The sequence below is a fragment of the Crassostrea angulata genome, chromosome 3 (assembly GCF_025612915.1).
Source record: "Crassostrea angulata isolate pt1a10 chromosome 3, ASM2561291v2, whole genome shotgun sequence".
In the NCBI taxonomy this organism is placed as follows: Eukaryota; Metazoa; Mollusca; class Bivalvia; order Ostreida; family Ostreidae; genus Magallana; species Magallana angulata.
In genome coordinates, this window is record NC_069113.1 from 11,649,033 (window position 1) to 11,669,023 (window position 19,991).

The 19,991-nt window shown below is 34.7% G+C and overlaps 3 protein-coding genes across 3 annotated transcripts in view; 1 reads left to right on the top strand and 2 right to left on the bottom strand.

Moving 5' to 3' along the window:
• Positions 1-77: 77 nt before the first annotated feature.
• LOC128175375 (ribonuclease P protein subunit p20-like) lies at positions 78-3,124 on the bottom strand. Its single transcript, XM_052840941.1, has 2 exons — positions 2,992-3,124; positions 78-698 (listed from the first exon to the last, which is right to left on the bottom strand). The coding sequence occupies exons 1-2, from the start codon at positions 3,090-3,092 to the stop codon at positions 287-289; spliced, it is 513 nt and encodes a 170-aa protein (XP_052696901.1). The 5' UTR covers positions 3,093-3,124; the 3' UTR covers positions 78-286.
• A 200-nt stretch (positions 3,125-3,324) lies between these two features.
• Positions 3,325-7,385, top strand: LOC128175374 (protein ARV1-like). Its single transcript, XM_052840940.1, is given in 7 exon segments — positions 3,325-3,490; positions 4,811-4,930; positions 5,063-5,222; positions 5,460-5,565; positions 6,055-6,157; positions 6,159-6,212; positions 6,832-7,385. Coding segments are annotated over 7 exon segments (726 nt in total). The 5' UTR covers positions 3,325-3,340; the 3' UTR covers positions 6,865-7,385.
• Positions 7,386-7,537: 152 nt separating this feature from the next.
• LOC128175373 (protein jagged-1b-like) overlaps positions 7,538-19,991 on the bottom strand; it is a 38,450-nt gene continuing 25,996 nt past the window's right edge. Inside the window, exons 5-22 of the mRNA XM_052840939.1 lie at positions 18,651-18,784; positions 16,814-16,933; positions 16,547-16,660; positions 15,838-16,065; positions 15,144-15,190; positions 14,719-14,892; positions 14,375-14,525; positions 13,728-13,895; positions 13,350-13,463; positions 13,150-13,263; positions 12,937-13,050; positions 12,694-12,838; positions 12,419-12,504; positions 12,079-12,317; positions 11,617-11,883; positions 11,174-11,305; positions 10,723-10,891; positions 7,538-10,576 (exon numbers count right to left, since the gene is read on the bottom strand). Coding sequence (XP_052696899.1) covers positions 10,080-10,576; positions 10,723-10,891; positions 11,174-11,305; positions 11,617-11,883; positions 12,079-12,317; positions 12,419-12,504; positions 12,694-12,838; positions 12,937-13,050; positions 13,150-13,263; positions 13,350-13,463; positions 13,728-13,895; positions 14,375-14,525; positions 14,719-14,892; positions 15,144-15,190; positions 15,838-16,065; positions 16,547-16,660; positions 16,814-16,933; positions 18,651-18,784 — 3,013 coding nt within the window. The 3' untranslated portion in view covers positions 7,538-10,079. The remainder of the gene's footprint in view (positions 10,577-10,722; positions 10,892-11,173; positions 11,306-11,616; positions 11,884-12,078; positions 12,318-12,418; positions 12,505-12,693; positions 12,839-12,936; positions 13,051-13,149; positions 13,264-13,349; positions 13,464-13,727; positions 13,896-14,374; positions 14,526-14,718; positions 14,893-15,143; positions 15,191-15,837; positions 16,066-16,546; positions 16,661-16,813; positions 16,934-18,650; positions 18,785-19,991) is intronic.

Sequence of the window (19,991 nt, forward strand, 5' to 3'; positions counted from 1 at the left end):
CAGATGCTCATGCATAGTGTATAAAATGCACTTTTGATCATTAATTGATATCTTAAAATATGACAAGTACATGTATACACAATTTAGAATGAAACATTTATTATAATGCATCACATTCTTGTGATCAAAACAAAACATAGGACCTGCTAATAAAATTGTTGCAGCGATATTTTAAATTGTCAAGATATTGTCTACCAATGCTGGATTTGGGGTATCTCATGAAATGTGTTGCTAACCAAGATGGCACAAATTCTGGTAATCTTTTTTGAGAAAGTTTGGAATAATATCATGTAGTTGCATCCTTGAGTTCAACTTTCACAGGATTAATTTTGTACACTTTGATATGAATCGCAGAATTGTTTCTCGATTGTGTTTCTGGTTCTAAATCATCAGTCTGAGGTTCAAGATCGTCGACTAATTCCACTGTTGATGTGTGAGCAGCTATCTCTACCAAACCCTGACTTTCTGTTTGTATCTGCAAAGCTAGGTTGATAGCTCGATTGATTGCAGCACCAAGTCCGTGTACATACACCTCATTTTCTGAATCCAGTAACTTCTGTGCCCTCTCCAACTGACAAGCAAAGTCTGTTTTTCTTGTGATGTACACATCTGTTTTCCTCTTGGGTAATTTTCTTGGCAGTCGCTTTCTCAAATCATATTCCTCTTTGTCAATAAGTTCTTTGAAGTTTTTTGATGACCTTAAATGAAAAAATCCTGAATTACATATCAACATAAACACTACTTATTCACTAAAACTAAAATATAAGTATTTCATGATATTGAAATGATAACTTTTTGTATTTTTAAGCAGATACTGCATGGACACTTCCATATTGTGTCATTCATAATGAAGATAAATGCTGCTAAAAGAGTCTTTATAAATTAAAAGTAAACAACAACCAATATCTTAGCAAGTGTATCAACCTTTCACTCAGATAAACTTGTGTACTTAAGTTGTTATATTTCATCCATTCTAATGCAGATTTGACATATATTTTGCAAAATTAAAAATTTCTTGGATGTGTGAGTTCTGAATTCAAAGTCCATCTCAGGTGATAGTCAAACCGGTTTGATCACCAGGATCAGATGACTTAGTTGGTAAAGCATCTGACTATGGATTCCGATTTGGTCCATCAATATTTTTTCTAGCTGCAGATCTGAACTGTAGCTCCAAAGGAAAACTGAGTTGATGGACTGTAGAGATACAGTTCCATGATGGAACTTCCATCCATACAAAAAACTGTTTATTCATTGTACACAAAAAGTTGCGCACAATTTTGTACTTATTAAACAAATTAAGGCATATATTTTGTGAATATTTTCTTAACAGAAATTCCTAAAATATTTAACTACTGATTCATGACTTTACTTTCTTCTTGAGTTCAAACATTAATTTACTTAAGACCCCTACAGACCTCATACAGTGAAGCATGTTTAATTCATGACAGGATCAAGAGTTACCATTTTTACCTGTAAACAAAGTACACCATTTTTATTTACAGGGCTGGTGAGCGTGTTTGAAGGAGATTTAGCGCAGAGGCAAGTAAAGTGTAGTAGAGTTGTATTTTTTGTTTAGAGTTATCTCTCTTGGTTCTTGAACAAAGTGCGCAGTTGTCATTGACAACCAGTGCTAGCGTCTGAGAACCAGACTTATCCTCTCTGCACCCTAGGGATTTGGTAGTTTATCTTCTTTTATAACGGACGTCATAAGGAGTTTGTCTCCTTTTTATTTATTTATTTTTGTCCTGAGATCCTAATTATTAACTTTATAACGTTAGCATTGCCGAATCTCTCCTATAGGTAAATATATAATTATAGTAATCCACTAGCATTTTGTTGCTTACTTAAATTATTTTGTTATTTGTTTTATTCCATTAAATATCATAAAATAAATCTAAGTCATTTTAATACCGAGCGCAGCGAGAGGCGGGCGAAGCCCGCCTCGCGAAGCAAGGATTAATGGTAACACATATATATAAGAAAATCAGTGAAAAATGAAAGTTGAATCAGGGGTACTAAGGCCAAAAAATCCTTCCAGCCCTGGACCCTGCCATATTGGCAGCCATTTTGTTTTTAAAAAGTTAGTTCGATCTTATCGATGTTTATTGCCCCTAAACTCGATTAAAATGCTCCGGTGTTTCAATAGAAGGAAATTTGAATTATAAGTATTAAAAAAGGATTCCAGATAAGTTTCAATAGTGCTTCAATCAAGAAACACGACTAGTTCTATGTATATCTTATTAAATTATCAGATGAAAAATAAAAACATTCACGTCAAGGAACTGATCTTTTAGATACTAAGTAAAGTATTCATTTTTTACAGTGGAATTTATATGAATTAAATTGATAAACAATGAAAGAAGAAATAAAAAAAAACCCGGAATCACATAACTCTCTTCGGCTATTTCCGAAGACAAAACTTTAACGTTTTACGTCTGAAATATGACGTCATAATTCAGACTGAGCACGCGACGTTTAGTTTAACTTTGACGAATGATTTGAGTAGGCAACCATGCAGGCGGATCCTACTGTGTGCGTTTTAAATAGATTTTTTTATACAAAAATCAAACTGCACTGTGTTAAATCTGCGCTCGGTCCAACGGTCACACCATTTACATATTATCTGAAAACATGTTGCTGTTCTTTATTGATTATGATCTCTAGTATCTCGTGATAATCCGGGATTATTAGTGGGAAATAACCAACCACTGTTACAAAAGTAATGACATCTGAAGTAAAATATGTCAGGATTTTTGGGGTATCAAATGTTTACAGAATATATTCCTAAATAAGGTTCATAAGTCCAAATTCGTGCGCAATAAATATTAAGGTTTTTTTCTGTATGGCATGGATGGAATTGTAGCTCCACGTTCGGGTCCGTCAACCCGAATTTCGCGTAGAGCTACAGCTCTGCAGCCGTCTCGTTACACTTTGTTGGCATTTACTGATAATGTACCGATTCCCAAAATGCATTCACTTGAAAATACTCACTTTTCTTTACTCTCAACGCTACTACTTTTACTTGTTCCATCAAAATTAGCAGACATCCTTGCTAAGTTGCTGCCACTCAATCTCACGTTGTTTAAATTCATGCAGGAATAGATGTACGCTTGCTAAAAGAAAGATATGTAATGAAAAAAATGACTATTTCCGGTTTAATGCGATACCATTTCAATTATCATTAAATAATTTAACGTGTGAAATTAAGGATATGTATGTTTGAAAAAAATAAACAAAAGAATTTCATAATAAAGACATTGTTACAATTTTAAATGACGATTAAAAAAAAAGTTTATGGTATTTCCGATTTTGGTCCAACTTTTATAAACGCCATAGCAAGATGAAGAAGAGAAATGTTGCTGTTAGTGGCAATGAGAAAAACTTCCCAGAAACAAAAGAACCATGTCAATTTCGGTGCATAAATTGTGGTAGAGGCGCTAGCGATCTCTTCAAAGACTATAATAATGGAATTATAAAGATGAAACACTGTGTAATTAACATTTTTTTTTCTAATTTTTGTCACTGGCTTTGAATGGATATTTAAAGTTGCTTGGTCCGATTTTATATCAAATTTTATGCACGCTTTTAAACGATGGCTATGCTTAGTATATGTATAATAATAGACATTGCAGTGGTTTTACCCGTCAATTATGCAAAATTCCAATGAAGAAAGATACATACAAAATTTGCTAACAAAACAAACGACATTAAAAGGTACCGCAATATTTCGCCTCATGTTAAATTTCACCCCTGACGACGAAACGGGTATGGTTGTATTACGAATTTGACACCGCTTTAAATAAAGGTCGAAATGATCAGACAAATTACAAATAAACATGTGTAGGTTTTGTTCGCTAATATTTCTAAAGTCTGCTTTCTTTACAATCGATGCATAGCATACGGGTTGAATAACCCCAATCATTCGGAGGACGAAACCAAGCGGTTTCCTTGTCTAAACATTCCTGTGATGCATTTTGGTTTGTTTTTTCGTTTGGCCAAAGAAAAATTATTTTTATTTACTTTCAATATTTCTAACTTTGAAAGGAGACTGATTCTGCTGGTGTAAATAGGAGAAAGTCCATAACTTTCTAAGATAAATGATTTGTATGCAAAAAATTTTGATACTGTAATTACAAAAAAATCGGACCAAGCAGCTTTAAATATTAGTGATCTACAGGAATGAAAACACATTTTGACAACTTTATTAGTTCCTCTTCTTAAAATTTTATTGATTCAATTAGACAAGGGTCTTTGTAATTGTGACACGCACATGTATTCCATTTTTGAGCATGCATCGCCATCCCATGAGCACAGGAGTCGGCAATTTGATCAGTTTGTTGTAAATAAATGAGAAACAGGTAAATTCTGCTAATGACCTTCTTGAGCATAGCAAGTGCTCATGAAGCTCACTGGTAGGATTTTGCCTGTTTCTCATATATTTATACAACAAATTGATCTGACTAATATAGCGGACTCCTGTGATATGAGCATCATTGCATTAGAACAAATTGCTTGACTTGATATTTGACAGATGCCTTCATCAGTGAAGAAGCAGTCCAAGTGTTAAGCTGAGCCAAATCTCAACTGAGTTTAGAGAATAATTAGTACAATTTACTGAAATTTAATACTTGTACGGAAGCAACCTTGATCTTTTTAATAAAAGGGTCTTCATAAATTGAGTGAATCAGAGTCCATATGCAAATGGCTAACATTTCTTTCAAGGCTTTTGTATAGTATTTATGTATAACTCAAAGAACTTGGGTGGCAAAAAATGTTTATTTTGTTTAATCATTACAATTTCAAATTTCAGGAAGAGTGCAGGGATATCATAGACAAATACATTGAATATGACCCAGTAGTCATCAGTTTAGATATCCTACTCCTCAACAGAAAAGCACTGCGTCATGTCCTATTTAACAGCCAGATCAAGGTATAGTACATTGTTATAGACAATACTTTAGATATTCTTTGTAAGATTCATTATTCAATGTGTAGAATAATAGATCTTGGTATATATTTTTATCATATTACAGTCTTTTATTTTTCTTACATTTACATGTAGGGCTACTGGAAGTATGTCATCTTATTATTAGTTTGCGATTCATTTGTGAAAATGACACTTCAGCGAGCTAAAGGGGAGATTACCCCTGTCAATCCAACCTATATCATTTACTCTGCCATGGAATGGGGACTTTATAAGAATTTTTTACTTGCTGCTGTTGGTATGAACTACTTTTTCTCTTCACAAAATGCAGTTGCTTGTTATGATGCATAACCGAACAATGAAGTTGACAAATGTATTTTGACAACTTTGTCAAGTACCGTTAATTGAAGATCTTTACCCTGTTACAATATTGATATTGCCAGTATATTAAATGAGTGTTTAGAAAATTCATTTTATTTTTCTTGGTTATGTGATTGATAGTCATTAAATTATTTTCATATAATTTTTTTTTCAGAATTAACGTCTCTGATTCTGTTCATCAGTTTCTTGGTGTTGATGCTCTCTATGATGCCAACAGTTTCATCTGATAAAAGAACTGGTGTGAACAAACATAAACAAAGGTAATTACGTATATGCAAATAAGAAATGAAATATTATGCTATCAACAGAAGCAATGCTTTTGTATTAAATTTAATCCATTAAAGCAAAGATAGCACTTATATTGTACTGGTGTTCAGAGTTAATCATTTTGTAATGAAAAGGTACAGTTGAAAAACATGGCATGGTATCTCAAAATTAACATCTTGAATACTGTGGTTTCATTAATTTTGGAGGGTATTAATTTTTGTGGATAAAGTGAAAATCACAGTTTCAAGGATATGTATATTTGTGGTTGATGATCCGGTTAATACAAAATGTAAGTAGAAATTGTACTTCAATGAACATGTAAATTCGTGGATCAACTTAACAAAATTGGTATTCAATGAATATTGATGAAATGACAGTAGTTTCTATGAATTTATGGAAGTGAATTGTATCTATTTATCTATGTGAATATGAAAGAGAGACCAGTAGACCATCAGTGGTTAACTATAATTTGTACCTTCCAGCTGGAGAGACATGACTGATGTTATGCGAGCAGTGATACTTTCTAATTTTGGCAAGTTTTTGGTGATCTTGGCCGTACTGTGGGGAACCCAGAACAGCGACATTTATATTCATCTCATCAAAACCTACATATGTGCTGCCAATGTACAGGCACTTCGAGGTATGGAAGCATGATAATGGGTCTGATGATAAAATAAAGCAGTCAGAGACTGTGTTATCACTGGAAACTGAATATCATACTGTAAATTCCTTATTTTGTGAGAGTACTATTCTGCGATTCCACTGTTTTTGTATCAATTTGCAAGAATATAAAATGGCAAGCACTAACGATTTGTTTTAATTTCCTGTAGTTCAAAACTGTCCGAAAAATAAAAGAGTTTTTAAAATCTGCGAGGTTGTTGCATGCGATTTAACATGGATTTTAATTCCTCACATAATCACATTTAATAAAGAATTGACAGTATTGGCTTATTTTTCATAGATTTCTCTCGTATATTTCATCCTCATCAAGTTATGAAACACTGCAAATAGATTTATTATTCAAATATTAGGGAATTATGAAATTGTAGCCTTAGCTTACAAACGAGTAAGAAATTGACAATCCTTAAAAACCCACTCCACTTCAGAATTATTAAAAAAATAAGGGTAGGGGAAGATCTGAACAGCAAAGTAATTTGTAAAGAAACATTTTTATGATTCATGCTTGTTAATCTGAGAAATAAAACACATGTATTGTGATAAATCTTGAGATATACATGTAATGAGCCTTTCTTTTTCAGTCTGCCTGCCTAGTAGAAGTATTTGGTTTGTGATGGCAGTAACTTTAGCTGGACATTTTTTATCAATGAGTGTGACTCATTCCATTCAGGTCATTCTGTTTGGAAGTTGATAAACTAATGAAAAATTATTTTGATTATGGACAAAATTTTAAAGAGAATCAAATGAAGAGAAGACAGTTTCAAACCAAATGGATTAATGAAGTATCGTAATTATGATACATGTATTATCAGTTCATTTCAAATGCATTGCATGGGTTGATTTCTTTCATACTAACTGTTGAAATTTATTTAACACCTGTTAAACAGTTTTCTATCAGGAAACAAGTAATTACAAAGAGAATAGCAAGGAATTGTTTCCTTGCCTATTGTCACATAAATTACATACTGTAACACGATATGATATGTATTCTAATTGAGTACTTATAGCTGATCTATGCACTCAGAAAATTTGATCGTCGAATCCTGCAAAATTAATCATAAATTTGCTGTTATTATAAAATGAGAATTGAATTATGATTCCTGATAGAAATACAAGACTTATACAAATTTTCGAAATGATTTCCTGTGTTTATTAAGTCATATATAATGCAGTCATTGAGGTGAATGATATGCACACAATTTTTATGGAAGTTTAAAATGTTTAAGACTCAAAAATGGTTTTGATGCTCTACATCTTTGTTTGGGAGACTTATTGATACCAGTGATCAACCATTTAATACTTTATTACCATTTCTGTTGGCTATTTAATAAAACTTTTTGTATTTTAAACCACATATTTTATTCTGTTTTTGACATTTATTGTCACATACATGCAGCTTACATACAATATTCATTTTTTCAAAATTAAAAATGACACCGAAAAAATGTCACAAGAAAATGGACATCATTATTCAATGAATTAGTTAAATAATGACATTAAATATAAGTTTATATGTTATAATGTGATTATCAATATGCGGTATCTTCTTGTGACAGTTTTTGTAACATCAATGACATCACTATCTAAATACATGGATGAATGGAAAGATTTATCACAATTAAAACAACAAAGAATTGCACAAGTATGTGTCTTTTCAACACGGTTGGAAAGCCCCTATTTACATGCATGAGACCCACATGGGGTTAACATTTGTAATACATGTAAGTATAAAACGGATTTATGCAATAGTGTCAAAGCTGAAAAAGTAATTATAAATAAACATGTTGCATGGTGTAAATTAATTTATAAGCTTCAAAAAAAGTGACATAAACACAGCACTATTTTGTGACTTTTGAGCTTCAAGTAAATATAGACGTTTGTAAACATGATTGGTTTTGCTGTACCTCCTTGTACTTCAGAAATGCACATGAAGAATAATTTCACAGGAGGGTGGCCTGATTATGGATGAGGTTTAAAACTGTGTAAAGGTGTGTAAAGACAATAAACACCCTTGACATCAAAGGTGTATTTAGGGACCAAACCAAATTTAATACAGGTACCTGCAAGCTTCCAACAATCAGTTACTTCAAAAATATTTTTTTCAGCTACGTGTAAAGCACATCCCCTATAAGGAGGCTTTATTACCATATTTTTCTTCTCCAATTATAAACGTGAATGTCCATGATGAATAATAGTAATACAATGGATTGCTTCAGTATTGAAATGATACACAGTGTAAGTACTGGATTGTTTGGGATGAGGCGTAAACAATTTTTAAAAAAAATACTAAAAGAATGGTTGTTGCATGATTGCCCTATGAAAATGCATCAGCAGTAACGCCGGGATGTATTCAAAATGGAGTAAAGAGATGAAGCGTAAAAGTCTGCTGCCTTTTCTTAGCTCAGCAGCAGATGTCTAGCTCTAAGATCTCTTGTTCCTGGGAGAATAAAAGTGGTCAGATTGGTAGGTAAATACTGTATCAAAGGTAGAAAGTGGATTGTATATTGTGTGTGTTATCATGTAAAATTGGTTGACAGGACTTGCTTGTAGTAATTTGATTAGAGTAATAATTTACCTGAGTTTTGGATGTTGTGCCATGCCAATCTTGCTATTTTTTTATATCTCTCATATGAATTACAGAATAATAAATTAGAGGAAGGGGAGAGAAAATTTATTTGTTTTGATAATAACCCCTACATGCAAGTAAAAACATTTTCAAATCTCAAGAATACTGACAACTAAAGAAATTTAAAAAGTATTAATGTTTCAAAAGATATATTTAAATAAAAGGTTTAAAATAGATATCCAAATTTGCCTAAGGTAAAGAATGTTTCTAGCCCTTGGAATTTTTGTTTACTTTCAGTCATCATACATGTATTAAGTACGGACAGAAAGAACATTATATGATATGAGTTAAATTTGGCCCCAATAATTTGCCATTTTTGAAGTGTTTCGGGTACACTAAAAAGTTAACTTATTTTTTAGAAGAGTTGATAAAAATATATTTTTCATATATTTATTTGATTTATTTACACTCACTGGCAGTATATGAAGTCAGAAGTGATGCTATTTTTAGAATTCAATCAAAATCAGTTAAAAATTGACATTTGTCTTATCTTTTTACGAATGGGAAACATAGAGCGCATGCTTGAACAAGATAAAAAATTTTGTCACTTATTAGTCTTGGCTAGATACATATCTGATTAAAATATTTTGTTTGTTCAAGCATGTGCTTTATGTCTTACGAAAGAAAAACAGCTTGAAAACAAGCTGTTTTATGCTAAAAATGCAAAAATGGCGGGAAAAGGTTGTCTTTACGATGTCATATTTCTATATTGTGGGCACTTGAATCAAAATGAATATTATGTAAACACATCACATGTATATCTGAACTAAAAAATCAAAGAATTACAGTAAAATGATAATGTTCATTTTAGGGGGCCATTTTAGGCCCATATCATATATAGTCCTTTCATATTTTCTTAATCAGAAGTAAATGCTTGGACCAGAATTGGAGCATTTCCTGATGGGACGGACATACAGAATGAGCATTTGTGTTTGTCTGTGAAAGGGAAATGGCAAACAACATTGACCATAACATTAGACAGATATATAAGCAGTTATCATTTAAAAAATGAACCCCGAGAGGTGGCCTCTGGGATGCATGCAAGTCATGTGTTGACATCAGCTATTAAAGGTTCAAGGCATGGCACAGAGTAGAGAAAAAAATTGAGATCAATCATCTACTGCTAAAACTCACAAATATAAACAAAGTTACATCAAAACATTTGGGATTAATGACTTAGTCATCTGCTTTCTAGGTCAAAGGTCACACCATGACCTCATTTTCAGACCGTAAGTCAGCAGCAATAGTCCGAGAGATTTCTATGAGCTCTCTTTCCGCGGCCCTTACGCGAGCTCTGGATCGTGATAATTCAATATTGATGTCTTTTTTGACAGTTTTTGTTGGAGGACTAGAATTATTCCAATCATTGGAATCGTTCGGCGAATCTGATCGCCCACTGAGTAACCTTGTCGGACTCTTTTCTAAGTTTTCAAATTTATCTAAATCCACTTCATGAAACTCAGATGCAGACACTTTCCTCGTCCCTCCGCCTTTATCCGTTCCAGCATACAATGGATTTTTGTATCGTCTAAGATTCTCTTCATTTTCATTGTTTGTTTTTTGTTCAACATATTGTGCCTCTGCTCGCCTCCTTGCGATTTCTTTCTTACGACGAAAATGACACACAAATAGCACAATTATAACTAGAAGTCCTACTACTCCAATCACAGAACAGATGACTGGAATAAGCAGCCCTGCCTCTGAAAAATAAATTCAAAAGGTAATAAAATTTTTTGATTGCTATTTATATATGTAAACAAATAAATTTCAATAAAATGCATAAAAGTGTGACACAAATTATAAATGGTGCCTAATTGAAAGAAAAAAAAATTCAAACTAAATTTACCTGACTTTTGGGCAGAGTTGGTGACAATGGTCTCCACGGTGACCTCAATTACAGCAGACAGGGCACTGCTGTTGGACTTTTTGTGGCTGATAATACTGGTCAGCTTGTGGACCGCAGACTTCAACTCTGGGTCCAGTTCATCAGATTTTACTGAAGTGCTTTCGGATGACTGAAACATTGAATATGGCGAGTTCACTAACTTAAGTTAGATTTCTGCTAGTTAAACAGCCTCCATCTATGTAGAGTAACAATAAGATCATTATCTTTAAAATTCAATGATATCTGTTTTGTTTTTTTGCAAAATATGTTCATATAAACACAGCAATACTCTGTCAATTAATTTTACAGCTACTGGATTGAGAAATGCCTTCATATGTAGAATTGTAGACCAGAAAATGTGTAGATACCAACTTGGGCAGAACATGTAAGTAATGTTTAAAGTAGCACTTACTATTAGCACTTCTAAAGTGTCTGGATGACCAGACTGGACTTCACATAGAATGTAGATATCTTGATCATGTGACAAGTCTTGTAGGACAGGAAACTGTCGGAGAGTGTCGCAGATAAATTCCACGGTAATGCCCTGTAATGTGCATTGCAAACATAAAAATCTGTACAGTAATTATATGACAAAAACAAAGCTGAAATCCATATCTTTGTCTTTAATATATACAAGTATTAAATATCAGAACTCGTGATATTTTTTGCTCGTATTCTATTCCTGTATTAGCATTTATTTGATTTCTCAGTATCAACCTGATTGATAACTTCAAGAGAAATGTAAAAAAAAAAAGCTTAATGCTGATTCATGATCAAAAGACGATATAGCGTGGCTTTCGATAGCCTTTTTGATAGAAGGGTTAAGAAAACTATTTTGTTGATAAGAAAACTTACCACAGGCATTTTCTTGAGTTCAAAGATTAGAGTGATTTTGGCACAGTTGTTGCCAAGTTCTGCTGCATTGGGAACACAGTTTGTGTTGATGCTGTGGGGGAGAGGGTCATTGACCTTGTCAATGTCCTTGCACTGACCCCAGGGGAGACAAGGAGGGACAAAGCAGTTGTGCTCTGTCTCCACCACACAGGACTGCTTAGGACTACATACTTCTAATGATTCTGTTATATTCTGATGCGAGATGCAGTTTTTAGGTCCACACCAAATCTGAAATTCCAGAATTAACTGATTTATCAAAAGTATGCTTTTTTATATAAAAAAGTTGGATCTATTTTAATTACTCTAGTCTTAATCAATTTTTTTAAATCAATGGAATTTGCATATCTTAAATAAAAATGTTGTGAATGATGTAAAATCAAATGCTAGACTAAGTTATGTTTCTTCAAAAGAGCAAGCACTCACTTTACTGCATTTGATGGCACCATTTGTACAAGTGCAGGAATTGCATTCATGTTCCCAAGTGGTTTGATCTGAGTAGATTCTTCGGTTGAACTCACAGGAGAGTGGGGAGGGGATCTGCCCTACCACCTCCTCACATTTCCTCCCTGTACGACCAGGTGGGCAGATACATTTGTACTCGCCTATACCATCAATACAGGTGCTTCCAAAAGTACATGGCGAGGAGGCACACTCATTAATATCTAAAGAAAAATAACAGTGCTTTGGTACATTCTTCTACTTGCAAATCATGAATAAACTACTCAGTAGCTGGGTATGGCCTTGATATTGTAATTTTACTTACTGACTCGACAGTCTGGTCCAGCAAAGCCTTTTGCACACTCACACCTATACCAGTTGATGCCATCAATGCAGCGACCACCATTGTAACTAAAATGAACAAACCTCTATTAAGATTACATCATTAAGTCTCTTAACAAATTCAGTGAAGGAAGATACATGTAGTTTGTGATTGATTTGAACATTGTCAGTTTGAAGCAGTATGGTAAAAGTAGAGCTACGGCTTAGAGATTTCAGAGAAAGGTTATGAATGTACCGGTACAAGAAACAAAAATCTACCATGGAAAAGGGTTACAGTTGTTGATGTCAGCTTCACACAATGGTCCTTCATAACCATCCTTACAAATACATGTAAAGCTATCACCACTGTTCACACAAGTCCCTCCATTGTGACAGGGGGAGGAATCACAGGCTTTCACTGAGGCTAAAAGAGAAGAAATAAGAAAACTAAGCACTCGAAAATCTTACTGATATGAAAACAATTGGGCGTATTTATTTAATCATAGAGTGCTTCATACTTACAAAGCTGACAAGTGCTGCCTTCAAATTTCTTTGGACAGTTACAGGTGAAAGTGTCCCCAAGGTCACTGCAGGTGCCCCCATTCTTACAAGTGTCTCGGTCACATTGAGAATCTCCTGGAAAAATTAGGTCTCAGTTAATATCTTCTAGTTAAATATAGACAGGGAATTCCCCAAAAGATAGAATGGGGATCATAATTCTGTGTGAAGACTTACTGAGGGTGCATGTCTTGCCCTTCCAGTGATTGACACATTCACAGACAAAGTCGGCCACCAGATCAATGCAGAAGCCACCGTTACGACAAGGATTTGGTGAACACTCGTTCCTATCTATGAAAACGAAGATAAAATTAATGAAAAATTCATCCAAATTTCCTATCAGTGGTGACAAGGACGCTGTGAGGGTGGAGACTTACTTATGTTACAGTGGACTCCTTCCCATCCCTCCTTGCAGATACACTGGTAGTTGTTGATGCCATCAATGCAGGTGCCACCATTAAGACAGGGGTTCTCTTTACAATCATTCACATCTATCAAAATTAATGAATACCTTGATTTATGAAAATCTAACCAACATCTATGTAAAGAAATTCTCAGAGAGAGAGAGAGAGAGAGAGAGAGTGTGTGTGTGTGTGTGTGTGTGTGTGTGTGTGTGTTCTGCTGTGAGTGTAATGCCTTTTCCATGGGACTTTTTAATCATAATTTTTTTTTTTTTTTTTTTATCTCTTGCATAAGAAATTACATGTATTTTGAGAGTTAAATTTGTGGATCTAATATCTGTAATTTGTACTCACTCTCTTGGCAATATGCCCCAGTGAAACCGAGATCACATGCACAAGTGAAACCCCCATCAGGTTTACTAATGCACATGCCATGTTTCCCACACACATTGGAGGAGATGAGCTGTACCCCGCCCGTCTCCGTGTGATTAGACTGCAGGGCGATGGTGCAACTGTCTATCACTGAAATAGATCATATCATATGTTTACCTGTAATGTCCTAGAATTTTATGATCATTTTATTATCATATAGCATACAATCTCTGGTATTTTTTTTATTCTCTTATGCAATGCCTACGGAATTATGAATAAGTCTTGGATCAATATCATGGCGAGACACCCAAGTATGTCTTTAATGTCGAGTGGAATCGTGTTGCATCTCTAACCAGCGACGCCTAGTTTCATGTTCCTGTCAGGCTGTCTGGCTTTCTCTTGCAGTGAATTTAATACAGAGGCAAACAATGTGCTTATTCAGGTACTTGCATAATTCTGACAGATAACTCTCTTCCCTCTCATTTTGTCACTTCATTTATCTTCAGCTGATGTAATGAGACATACTCCTACTTTTAAAGTACATAATGATCACCTCTATATGCTTTACCCATTCACCCATTTTTTAGGAATAAACTTCCAATAAATATTGATGAGCTGTGTTGCCTTACCTTGACATGACCCTGACATACAGGTTGACTTTGTGTTCTCACAATGTCGCCCCTCCCAGTGGTCAGAGCAGTGACAGTAGTAGTCACCTTGTACATTGAAACAACTGGCTCCATTCAGGCAAGGGTTGGGATGACATGGGTCAACATCAACCTGCAGGAACAACAAAGGCCAACTGAAGTGTTTGATTGACTTATGTTGTTTATATATAACAGTCATAGACAGTTTAATTGGCTTATGTAATTCATATATATCAGACTTAGGTAGTTTGATTGGCTTATGTGATTCATATATATCAGTCGTAGGCAAAACAAATTTAACCAGCTTGATGGGATGATGATTGTACCTGGCAGTTGAATCCGGTATAGCCAACCTGGCATTCACAGGTGTAGCCTGCTACCTGTTCGTGACACGTGGCCCCATTCTGACAAGGGGAGCTGCAGCATTCACAGATTTCTGTCTCGCAGTGCCGACCAGTATAACCCGGCATGCACGCACAATGGTAGGAATTTACCAAGTCCTGAAAAAAAAGAAATTCTGGTGATCTCCCTTAACTGTAGAATTTCTAATACTAGAGTTGTCTTTCCTATGGTGTGATAGCTATATGATCTAAATTTAATTTGACAGTAAATGCTTTTAAAAAAGTGAAGCCATGAATGGCATTAGTATTATGGCTGAGAACTTTGGAAATATGTGAAGGTATCAGGAGGGGTATGAATCATACAGAGCTCTCGGTGTTGCTGAGAGACAGTAGATCAGGGAAGCCCTTACCACACAGTGTCCTCCGTTTTGACATTGATGATGGCAATCGTTTATGTCTGAAAAAAATCAACACAGTCATTAAAAACCTCGTCAAATCAGAATTAAGTGACATTTAATATTTCATAGATAAATGATCACTTGATTTAGTATTCTCTGGGTTTTCAACAATATATTGTTATTATTTCATTTTTATACTGACCACACACAAAGATGGATCAGTTCTGGCCAATAAAGCTTTCCAAATTTTTGCATGAAATATTTTGGCAGAATGTTTTCAATATTGAAATGAAAATTGGCAATCTAACATGCAATTGTTGAGTTTTGTATATAAACAATTTTTTAACCTAAAGTACAGCTTTACAGTATGCAGGCCAAAAACTGCACCCACATACTTTTTATGAAATCTTTTGTATTTAAAACATCTTTCAATATATCTTATAGCATCCCTTATTATCATAATGTATCATCCACAGCAATATTTTACGAAATGACCAGTTAAGCATAAATTGACTCCCACAAATCAATATGGTGTCGCAGTTTTGAGAAATTGCTTCAATTTGATCTACCTTATACATTTGAAATATAAGAGAAAAATTACATCACAAGATAGCAATTTTGCAATCCTGAGTTATATATATCTCATTGCATTTCTGAAAAACGTGGTCTTGGGTTTTAATATAAGGATATAGGTCAGGACACCTACTGATGTCGCAGTTCTTCCCTGTCCATCCAGTCTGACAGTGACACTTGTATCCTCCCTGAAGATCCTGGCAGGAGTGGGCATTCACACAGGGACTACCGCTGCACTCGTCCGAGTCCAGCTGACAGTGAGCCCCGCCCCAGCCTGGGGGACACAGGCACCTATAGCTGTTGATGCCGTCCACGCATGTGCCCCCATGGAGACACGGATCTGATGCACACTCATTGACGTCTGCATGACAAAAAAAATGAATGAAGTGATGATGGAACTTCATGTTTACTATAAATGTCATGTCAATACCCTGAACCGAGCTATAACTAAATAAACTGGTTCAGTGTACACCACGATTTTAAACAAATAGAGATTGAACATTGACAAGAACGTGCTTGTTTGAGACTGCATAATTGCTCCATTTAGTCACAATGCATTTCCATTGAATTTGGTCAGCTATTTTAGTGCGAGGTCTTGATATTTTAATTCCCTTTAATAACGTGTTGACATTATCATGCATGTTTTCTATTTCATAAATGTTTCATTTCATCGCAATACTCTGTCGGTTACTTTTTGGAATGTCTTGATGGTTTTTCTCTTTATCTACATATGAAATATATCGTGAGTGTTTGACATAATGCATAAATGTTCCATTTAGTTGTGGTGCATATTCGGCTATTTAAATGAGATGACTTGCTGGTTTTTGCTGTTTTATACTTACATCCCTCACAGAATGCCCCAGTCCAGCCCGGGGCACACGTACAGATGAACCCACCCATCGTGTCAATACAGCTAGCTCCATTCTTACATGGCTTGGTGGAACATGCATGCTCAGCTACAAGAATCAATGTCAATAAAGTATGCACACTCTGCATTTTAAAAGGTATAATAATTGATTTGAATTAAATTTCAATTGCTTGAAATTAAAACGGCACAAAGTCATATCTGGATAAAATTTGAGGTTCAAGTGTTTCACTAAAGCACTCACCAATTTCACAGTTAACACCAGAGAAACCTTCATAGCAGGTGCATTCATAACTGTCAGGAGCTGTGTTCTTACAGATCCCACCATTCAAACATGGATGATGTCGGCCACAATAATTCAGATCTAAAAAAAAAAAAATTAAAGCAACACATTTAGTTCTTGATGGGTTACAGGTGCAAATTTTGATACTTTATTTTTTTATTTTAACAGATAGGGGTCTTGATTGGTAAGGATAAAGGGTGGGAATCTTCCACTCAGAATTATTTTAATTGAGTAGAATGACTTCCTAAATCTGTATGGTATGTAAATCATGTGTATGGTACAAGACTGCCTTGGTATTCTGTATATAATATGAAACTTTCTACTATTTTTCCAACAACTCAAAAACTCTCTCTGTGAATCATATACCGGTACCTAACAGTATGAAAAACAATAAATTTATTGGGATGAATTGGAGTATAATTGATTGTTTTAGTGTCGACAGAGCCATTCTCTTTTCTAGTGTGTTTTAATAAAGAAAATTTATTAGTCAAATGGTTGCCAAGTTAACTTGGTTAGTTTATATACACAGTAGACCTGTCTGACTTCTGTGTACTCAAGTTGTTGTATTCCTTTTCAACTGTCAGCCATATTTTTTTAACCTTAGACAGAAACTGTTCAGCTTTTGAATTACAAAATAATTTATAACATTTAGAGTACAGATATATGTTTCTTACATCTTAATAACATGTACTGCTAGAAAAATCTTAAATGAAATAGAGATATCTTAGGTCAACAAATTTATGAACTCGAAAAGTGCAGATCAATTCTTACTATCTGAGAGGGATATGAAGTATTTGGAAATTTAGATGTCTGTTTTTCTCAGTAGGTTTTGCATATGGAAAAGCAATTACAAAACGTTTTAACCTTTGAGGTCAAAATGCCCTTTCCATGTAGGATTGGCCCATTAGCAAGTAGATGATGATCTTTCCAGTCCTAGTAGAACCAAAATGTGTTCAACATACATCATTTTTACATTGAAAGGAAATGTAAATAATCTGAACCAAATTACATTTTCTTAATCAATAAGCAATATCTGTGCCACGTTGGGAACTTTCAAGTGCCTTTTGAGTTCTCTAGCATTGTTATAGCTGCTGCTATTAAAACCCTCACTCCAACAAATTCTAAAGTTTTAATACAACAAGGAACATTCTGACTGATCACTTCAGGTTTTAATGCTTCTAGCTTTGATCAAGTTCTGCTTATTAGTTTCTGATTTCATGTATGATGGACAATTTAATGAAAAATGGGAGGAAATTCTAAGAAAAAATATGACAGGAAACATCATCACTGTCTCTTCATCTTCACACGTAAAGCAGGAAACTTGATGAAGTGAATCTTGTTGTTTCTTAGATCGTTGGTTTTTTTTTAAATAGACGAAATGCTGCGGAGTTTGATGTGACCATTAAAAGATAACTAGCCAATGAAAAACCAGTAAAATCAATCACATGTTTTCTATATTTTGTGATTCATCATCTGGACGGATAAAACTATCTCAGTGACAGCAGAGAGCAGGAGATAAGCTCATCAGGGAGACCTACTGACCGCATTATCAGCGCTCTAAATAACCCAGATGACCGTTCATGGTGAAATGACTGGCCATATATGGTGCATTTAATGTGATACATTGTCTTTGTTAGTGCAGTCAGCATCCCAACATAGTTATCAATTTGGCTGAAATTTCAATTATTCTTATTTTCGGCATTTCAGAATGAATCACACAGATGAGTTTATTTCTCTTTCACCTTTGATGAGTTATGGGAATGGAGGGGGAGGGGTCGCCACAGTTGACTGTTCTTACCTTTGTCACACAGAATTCCTCCCCAGTTCATGTCACAGTCACAGCTCCAGGGTGAGCCGTTACAGGATCCATGCTTACAGCCTGGGTAGGGGATACACTGGTCACACAGAGCACCTTGCCATCCATAAGAGCACCTGTTGCAAAGGTCAATGCAATCAATTAATTACTGATAATCAGTTAGATTTATTTTGTAATTGTTATCACATCATGATGCTACTATGTACTTTATAGTATATATGCACATCTACATATGTACTATGTATATCTTGTAATTGTTGTTAGGGGCCAAACAACATTCTAACTTGATTTTGGGTTTATGTTAATCATGTATGTTAAAAAAATATCCTTTATTGTATGAAAATAGGCTGCAAGCAATGTAGATGCTTAAAGAAGTAACAAAACCAAAAGTCAAGAAACAATGCATTGTGATGAAACACATCACTCTTTGTATTCTAACTGAAATGAGGAAAAACAGGTTTCCCCTATGTTACAACAATTCATAACTAATCTTCTTCATCATATCAACACAAGACATTGACACTGTCAACAACAGTTCCACAAATAATTTACAACTTCTGTACCAGTTCTTGTGTAGGATTGCACCTGTATGATTTATTCAATGCAATTTCCGAAATATTGACAAAACTCAGTCATTCTAGATCACTTGTCAAGTAGTTCATTGTTAGCAAAACTAATACACACTTGAGGTGGAGAGATGGAAATTAAATCTTTATTCCAAGTTGGCAAACACTGCAGCTTGCCATGACTGCAGTACAAGCACAGAAACCTTTGCTTAAAGGTTCTCTCAAGTTGTGTATTGATAAAATTGTGACATAAACTGCATTTGATTGCGCAGCCTTCTTGGTTTATGAGAGTTATTCACTGGCAGGTTTGTTAGAACAGGTGCTTTTGTGTTCCAGGGAGGCGGCCAGAATAAGTCAAGCCAAATTATACAATATAAGCCACCCATAGGAAAGATCACATAATGTTGGAAGTTCAGGGAGATTGGCCTTTTGTGTAATGCTTCTTTATCCAAGTCTACTCCTGTTCATATGTCTTCATAGTGCAGCTCTTGGTTTCCTTTGAAGAAGTGTATTTGCTAGGTAACCTCTCCTATATCCCTCTTTTCTTGGCAACATGCAAAGACCACTCTATATTAAACTTTTTATTAGTATACAAAAGTAAGACAATAAGGTAATCAATGCACTCTTAGGTAGAGCTGTCTAAAGGTCATTTCCTGATAGACTAGCAGCTCAACAGGATCATCAGAACAATACAAGGATAAAGGAAGGGTTTTAAAGAGGCAGACTGTTTGTATGTTGATGCACTGAGAAAATGAAC